Source organism: Curcuma longa, unplaced genomic scaffold (assembly GCF_044706935.1).
Source record: "Curcuma longa cultivar G26 ecotype Majalengka, Jawa Barat unplaced genomic scaffold, ITB_CL_G26_1.1 contig_22716, whole genome shotgun sequence".
Lineage (NCBI taxonomy): Eukaryota > Viridiplantae > Streptophyta > Magnoliopsida > Zingiberales > Zingiberaceae > Curcuma > Curcuma longa.
In genome coordinates this window covers 1-8,486 of record NW_027431987.1, presented here as the reverse complement: position 1 = coordinate 8,486, position 8,486 = coordinate 1, and the positions used below count along the sequence as shown (strand labels likewise).

At 36.0% G+C, this 8,486-nt stretch overlaps 1 protein-coding gene across 1 annotated transcript; it reads right to left on the bottom strand.

The window, feature by feature from the left end:
- Positions 1–1,814: 1,814 nt before the first annotated feature.
- On the bottom strand, positions 1,815–4,429 carry LOC141817962 (glyceraldehyde-3-phosphate dehydrogenase 2, cytosolic; the record flags this gene model as incomplete). The annotated part of the gene is given in 7 exon segments (XM_074705566.1): positions 1,815–1,875; positions 1,953–2,099; positions 3,415–3,514; positions 3,606–3,721; positions 3,978–4,078; positions 4,178–4,201; positions 4,305–4,429. Coding segments are annotated over 7 exon segments (553 nt in total), but the record flags the coding sequence as incomplete, so codon positions are not given.
- Between the last annotated feature and the right edge of the window lie 4,057 nt (positions 4,430–8,486).

Genomic DNA, 8,486 nt, shown 5'->3' with positions numbered 1-8,486 from the left:
TAAGCAACTGGCACGTATATAGTTTAGACACAACAGGAATCACCAACTGTGGATAAGACAACTGAATGGTAAATAAAGGCAATGCCTAACAAACTTTAGTTATGTGCTGAAAACCAAGAACCTCAGAAGAAGAAGGCTGGCAAAACCATTAAAATAAATGAGAACACAAAACTGTGAAGATATATAAATATATTAACGACAGAAGATAATAAGAGAAATGAAGCAGTCTGAAACCAGTTGCGGTTACAGAACAAACTAAATGCACAATGCAATCTGAAACCAACAATTGAATCACGTGTTAACAACAGTGTTGTAAATGGTGATAGACAATGGCGGAGCAGTAAGTGACAGTCTACCGCCTAAGTGGTTGAATTATTATTATTATTATTATTATTATTATTATTATTATTATTATTACTACTATTATTATTATTATTATATATATATAGAATAAAACAATTTTATTAGGCTTAAATATATTGACTAAAAATAAAAAAGTTAATCTAAATAATTTTTAAAAATAATAAAAATAATTTTTAAATAAATATGTATATATTAAATTAATAGGATAATTTTATTAGGTTTTAATTAAACCTATTGAAATTATCTCAATCATAGCTAGGCTATGGAGTTGACTAAAATTACTAATCTAAAATCCTAAGTTCAAAATATAAAATGACATTTCGACTTTGTCGTTTCAGCTTCCGATGCATTGCCAAACTCAGGTGACACATCACCCAAACTCAGCAACAAATTTGAACCCGTTGTCTGGGCCCGATGACAAATCTGAACCCATTGCACAAGCTCGGACACATTGCTCGAGCCTGACAACAGGCCGGGATGCGTTGTCCAAGCCCGGCAACGGGCCCAAATGCGTCACCTAGGTCTAGTGATGCACCTGAAGCCAAAATGTTGAAACTGTTAGGTTTTTTTCTGACAGTGACAGCAGCAACAGCAGTGGCAAGCAGCAACAATGATTTGAGGTGGAAGGAGGCACTGCAAAAGTTAGCTTACATTGACTTTGACCGCCACCTAAACCACCATTTTTCACAAATGCAGTGCAGTTAAGGTCCGCCTCCCGCCTAGGTGGCTACCTCAATCGCCATTTAGAACATTGGCTGACAACTAAAGTAAATCAAAAGCATGAACATGAAAATTTATAGAGACATCATAAAAAGTTTTGACAAGGATAAGTTTGATAAGTAACACCTAATTGAACTACACATGATATATTGTCCAACTTGCATTGTGTTTATTAACAAACAAATGTTGTAACTGATATTATTCGACCAAATCTTGCCATTGGATGACCTAGCCTTACAACAAATATCTAATATACAAGGTCAATGTTCACTGAGTTGCTTACAAAATTTACTGTACAGCCCCCTCCATTTTTCCTTCCAGTCTTGGGCTTGGGCTAGGACTGGTTGATGGTAACAGTGTCAATCCTAAGTTGCTGACAGTTTCATTGTATTTCACCTATTGTCCTTATCATATGACAGTTCACTACTCATGACACAACAACTTCTTTAAGATTGAAATTTGACATGCAACAGAAGGAAAATGGCATGCTTGCTTGAATAATACTTGTAAAAGTATGCTACACTAAAGTACCTTAGCTGCACCAGTGCTGCTGGGAATGATGTTAAAGCTTGCAGCTCGTCCACCCCTCCAGTCCTTGCTAGATGGTCCATCAACAGTTTTTTGAGTGGCTGAAAGAAACTAAGTAGCTCAAGTAACGTATCAACTACAAATGAAAAATGATTCATATAATTTTAGATTTCAATATTTCATGGATCATCGAACAACATTACCAGTGATGGAATGGACAGTTGTCATCAAACCTTCCACAATTCCAAATTTGTCATGGATAACCTGTCATAGCAAAAAAAACTCCATCCACATTAATAATTTCAAAGCAAAACCAATTGTGGATTCTCATGCTTAGTCACCTTGGCAAGAGGAGCAAGGCAATTGGTGGTGCAGCTAGCATTGGAGACAATGTCAATGTCAGATGTGTATGTATGTTCATTCACTCCCACCACAAACATGGGTGCATCCTTGCTTGGAGCAGAAATGATGACTTTCTTGGCACCACCCTGTTATCCACAACAATAAACTTGTGTTTTCAAGACATTAATAGTAATAACTTCCAGAGGATCTTCCATCAAATTCCTCGAAATTATTGAAGCAAAGCACTAATTTTATCAAAATTGGTTTGTTACCCTATGAGAACTATAACATTTTGAAGAACATTGTCAGTATGAACCACTCCCCAATAATAAATATCGTAAAAAGAAGGGGCAAAAAACTTTTATCGACCTTCACAAGAAAAATCTATAAATCAACCTCATCATTGGAACCAAAAATTACATATATGATTCAAAATGCTAAATGGAGGCAGGCCAATTCTTTGACATTACCTTAATCATTTTTCAAATGAATGCAATTCCATCCATTCAATTCAAATCAAAAGATCAAAGCTTTAGGCAATTTCCTTGTCACTGGTAGTCAGAGACAGGTATGTTATCCCACCAATTGTGTAATGCTAGGAAAATCTACATATAATTATATAAGTGTGCAAAAATGAGGGTAGATAACATGGACTAGAATGAAGCTATTTGAGAAATGCTAGTTAAAAAAACATATATGCTTCAAAATGCTAAATAGAGGCAGATCAATTCTTCAACATCACCTTAATCATTTTTCAAAATGAATACAATTCCATCCATGCAATTCATATCAAAAGATCAGAGCATTAGTCAATTTCCTTGTCACTGGTAGTCAGTAGACAGGTATGTTATTCCACCAATTGTGTAATCTAGGAAAATCTACATATAATTATGTAAGTGTGCAAAAATGAGAGTAGATAACATGGACTAGAATGAAGCTATTTGAGAAATGCTAGTTAAAAAAAAGCATATATGCTTCAAAATGCTAAATAGAGGCAGATCATTTCTTCCACATCACCTTAATCATTTTTCAAAATGAATGCAATTCCATCCATGCAAATCATATCAAAAGATTAGAGCATTAGGCAATTTCCTTGTCACTGGTAGTCAATAGACAGGTATGTTATCCCACCAATTGTGTAATGCTAGGAAAATTTACATATAATTATGTAAATGTGAAAAAATGAGGGTAGATAACATGGACTAGAATGATGCTATTTGAGAAATACTAGTTAAAAAAAATTGAACATTATTAGTAGGAAATTGCTCAATGTATGTGTTACTAAATTGAATCAATCACTAGTATCAGGTAAACATAAATAACAAGATTAAGTATAAACAGCATAAACTATTCCTCATTCAATCAAATTGATCTCACTCATTCCTAAGCAAAGGCACATTAGTCTTCATCAGTTACAGATTTCAGAATCATAAAGCAACTTAACATGGTATCATCAACTACCTTCAAGTGAGCAGCAGCCTTGTCCTTGTCTGTAAAGACACCAGTAGACTCCACAACATACTCGGCTCCAGTCTCACCCCAAGGAATCTCATCAGGATTCCTAAACAACCACAATCTCAGTAAATAACACCAACAAAAATTTCAGTGACAACAGCTACTTCTTTCAGAACAGACAATAGCATTTTAAACACCTGATGCCAAAGACGGTAACCTCTTTCTCTCCAAAAAGAAGGGTCTTGGAATCCTTCACTTTTATCTCGTGATGCTTCCATTGCCCATGTACAGTATCATATTTAAACATGTATGTCTGAAAATATAACCGAGTTAGAAAGTCAGATCTAAGATACAGCTAAAAAAACATAGTATACAATAAAAGCATAAAAAATCTAATCCATATGATCTGCAGTTTGGATCTATATATGTAGCGACCATCCACTTCTAAATAATATATTTTGACGGAAGATAAATGAACAAAGCACAAGAAATATCCAAATCAGACCAGTAAAGCCGAAAGAAAGAATTAAAAAGCAACCGCATAGGTAGATCGACGCGCTAAAAAGTACCATGTAATCGGTGGTAATAAAAGGATCATTGACGGCAACGAGTTCCACATCGTCGCTCTGGAGCGCGACTCTGGCGACCAATCGCCCAATCCTACCAAAACCTACAGCGAGCCGACAAAACAAAAGTTAAACCCAACAGAAACCAAGATCGGTAATCGTAATTAAAAAGACCCTCCTGTGAAACAAAAAGGAAAACCTACCATTGATGCCGATCTTGATCTTGGCTGCAAAAAGACATCCCAAACAAATGAAAGAAGAAACCAAAAAATATAAGAGCAAAAAACAATTAAGGATAGTAGAGATGAACGGAGAGAATCGCAGGCGTACCCATGGCGGCGAATGGATGCGGAAAAAAAGTGACTACTGATAAGAAAGAAGGAATGAGTGGACGAAATGTAGCAGCTAGTGGGCGGAGTTTTCCACTGTTATATAAAGAAGTCCGAGCAGAGCATCCTCGTCTAGGGTTTCCGTACCCATCTCCGCAGGAACTTTATTACTCAAACTAAACCGCCTACGTATCCGCAGGTAATTAGCTACTATATGAAGGGTTGGTGGTGATCGGTAGAGGGCAGCGATGTCGCTGACGTGGAGATGCCCGTGACGCACTGGACGGGTCGGATCCGAATTAATACCAAATACCCGATTCGGTAGAGAGACATCTTTTTTTTTCAACAATAATAATTAAAAAAACGCACTGGTATATTTTTTATATAAAATAATACTTGTATTCTCATATTGTTGTAACAATTGAAGAATAACAGTTTCATCATAATCGCTATTGTAAAAATATATAGAATGCTTTTAAATCAAAAAACACTTTAACATATATTTGATTAAAAATTTATAAATTTGATCAAAAAAGATCATAAAATTATTATAGTTGTAATTGACTGTTATAACAGTATAGTCAGTTAATAATTATTATAATATTGACGGTATAATAATTTTAACGGATAAATTTAAATAATTTTAATTATATTAATAATACTTTTTTTATAAAAGCACTATATATATATAATAATTTGATAAGTTGGATCGATTTATTTTAATAAATTATAACAATCATTTTTAGTTATTATAATAATATTAGAATTAAGATATTTTTTATATGAGAAATATATTGGACCTTTTGATTTTTTTTTAATGCTCTGTTAATAATACTATTAATTTGAGGTGATCTTCATTTTTACAGAATAAAAATTTGTTTTAAAAATTTTAAAGGCAAAAATCCCTATTGGATATTTATATTTGATAAGTATGCAAGATTTTATCATAATATTATAGATATTAATTAAGGCAATCAAGCTTAAATGATGGACATTTAACTTGGAGTTGTGAGAAATTATGAATTTATGGATGGCTATTATCGGATGATCCGACTAAGATAAGAGAGTGGGGGTTACTCCTCGAGGTGTACACGGTAGAGCTCTTTCACCGAGTCGGAAGTACATGTGGGTGATTATATTTGAGTCAACTTTGACCTATTAAGTCAGCTGCTATCGGGGTTAGGGAATGGGGTAGGCTACTCATGTGCATTTGGGGTGAGTGATATAGGTGAGTCAGGCAAGGGGGGGGGGGACTGGTGGTGGTCGGGCCAACTTATACTAAGTCAGTTATGGTCTGAGTGATTTCGCCCAAGTCTACAATGAAAGAATAACGTGATTTTTTACCAGGAACGATTAGATTTTAGGACACATTGGGGATCCCGACAAGAGTCTCGGACTATAATGAGCAATCCTCAAATGTTAAGAATGTCAAGAAAATATTAGAAGGGAGTCAAGGCGGATCTATAAATGTGAAAAGTATTTTCTCCCTCTTGTACCCACAGGAGTAGGAACCTTCTTATATGGCTTGGCCCAAGTGGGAAAAGGCTTGACTAGATATTATACATATATCTTGCGCTCGTTCTCCACGTCTTCAAATCATGATACCCCATGTTTGGAGGAAATGCCTACACCACGTCTACCCCCTTCCACGCCTTCAACTGGGTCTCTTCTTAAACTTGAGTTAGGCAAACTTGTCGGGTTGATTGAACCTAAGCTGGATTGGCACAGAGCTGACTACACTCGACCTTTATCTTGAACTAGATGGATCTAGATTTGTATTGATGGAGTCCCAAGTCGAATCCTAGAACATGACATATGGCGCCCGTCGTTCCCGCAACATCATAAACTTCCCCCTTAAAGCTAGTCAAAGGAGGAAGCATAGTTTGGTTACTAGATAGTTGTTGCATACTGAGACTTTGGAGCTCCTAACGTCGGAGTCCACATGGCAAGCCTTCTTCGGGGACTGTAGCAACCTCACCATGTCACCTTATCCCTGGTATGAGACATCTCGTCGACTAGAGTGGATAGATTTTTCTCCCCGATGCACTCGTGCGATTGGGTGAGCAGCATCGCTCATAACAATTGTATTTGATATGTTGCGGTATCTAGGGGTGTACTCGGCCGGTTGGGCTTTTAAACCTCAACTTTCGTGGATTTTAGCACTTGGACCCCATTGATCAAGGTTCACATAATGAGGATCAACTTATAAACTCAATATGACCAGATTCACATAATGAGGATCAACTTATAATCTCATGGAATGTTCATCGACAAGATAAGTCTCTACTTCTCATTATTATATTCATCTATTTTAGTCTTATTCTCTTTTATAATTTAATAAATTCCTATATCATCTAGTGGTTTATCTATTTACTGGATGTATTATTTTTTCCTGTTTGGTATGAACATATTTGTGATCTTGCGAGTTGCTGGCTCTACGGATAATAAAACTCTTGATACTATTTTCAATTGGCATTTTATTATCTTGTTGGAATTTTTTATTGTATGGTCAGTAATTATAAAGAATCCTTTGAAACGTGGTTTTCTACCTCCAATTTGGGATTTCTTGATAAATGCAGTGATTTTCATTTTTGCTAAGTATTTTTATTATCTTTAGCGTCATGGACGTCTGAAGTGGCGAGTCAATATCCGAGTTTAGATTTTAATCATGAAGTTTCTTTATTGGACAATGCTTAGAGTTTGTAGTGCTATGACTAAGAAGGGAGATGGCAAAAGTAAGACATTCGATTATATGCAGTGTCAGAATTTATTGGATCTTATGATTTTGTTAAAAGGTCCTTAATATGACATGGGAAAAAGCTCTTGTTATTTTTTCTATTCTTGCTCTTCAATATTTTGGACTTATGGTGCCTTCAATCTGTTTCTTTATGCAAGGCTAGCTGGGATTTCTATTTATATCTCTCAGATTTCATGGATTTAATTTTTTATATATTTCTATCAAACTTATGATACGAGAATCTGATCTCGACATCTCCAGATAAGCAATGCATTTTATATGAAGGGGGAATTCAGATGTCGCTTTTACAACATCTAAAGCACAAGCTATTGATCTTATCTTCTCAGGAAGAACATCAATTGCTTAGATAGAGGAGAAAGGAAATCGTAAATGTTGGGTTGCAAGGGTGCAAAAATAGTCCCACATCTAAAATACATGGGAAAGATCATGGGTTTAAAAGGATGGAAAGTATCTCCATTTGGCATGAGGCCTTTTGGGGAGAGCCCAAGAACAAAAACCATGAGGGCTTAGGCCCAAAGTGGACAATATCATGCCATTGTGGAGATGTGGACATCCTTTTGGACCCAACAATTGGTATCAGAGCGAGGCTGCTCTTCACCGGACTAACCGTCGGATGAGCCATGATCCAGATCTAACCATGTGGGGACCCTCGGGAAAAACAAAGGAAGTAAGGGAGGCTTGGACCATGAGGGACATGGCAGCCGGACCATGAGGACATGGCAGCCGGACCATGAGAAATGGTAGGGGAGCTTCCAGTGGTCCTTTGTTTGAGGGGGGGATTGTTGGGTTGCAAGGGTGCAAACATAGTCCCACATCTAAAACACATGGGAAAGATCATGGGTTTAAAAGGATGAAAAGTATCTCCATTTGGCATGAGGCCTTTTGGAGAAAGCCCAAGAACAAAAACCATGAGGGCTTAGGCCCAAAGTGGACAATATCGTGTCATTGTGGAGATGTGGACATCCTTTTGGACCCAACAGTAAATAGTTGTATTTGCTAGAGTAAATGAATAAGGCGTGACCTTTTTTATGGGATTCTGTGATTAGTTTGTGTTCTTGTAAAACTTATTTTTTAGAGCCTCTGTTGGTAGTCTCAAAGAACTTTTCCTGATAAGATAAGTCTCCTTACTCTTATTGTCATACTTTTCTTTTATAGTTTTGTTCATGTGGAGAAAATTACTTGATGTAAACATATCTTGAATTAAGAGCAGATGCTGAGTCCTCTCATCAATTACAAAGAGGAACCTCTACATTTTCTTTTTATTGATATCTTCATCTATTTTTACAAATTTTATTGTTAGAAAATTACATCATAATTAGCTCTCAATTGTCAGCTTACGCAAATAAAATATATCCAAAACATGTCAAATGACCAACTAAAAGTATTGCTATTTCTAATCTTGTTATCGGACTAATTGTTCATGAA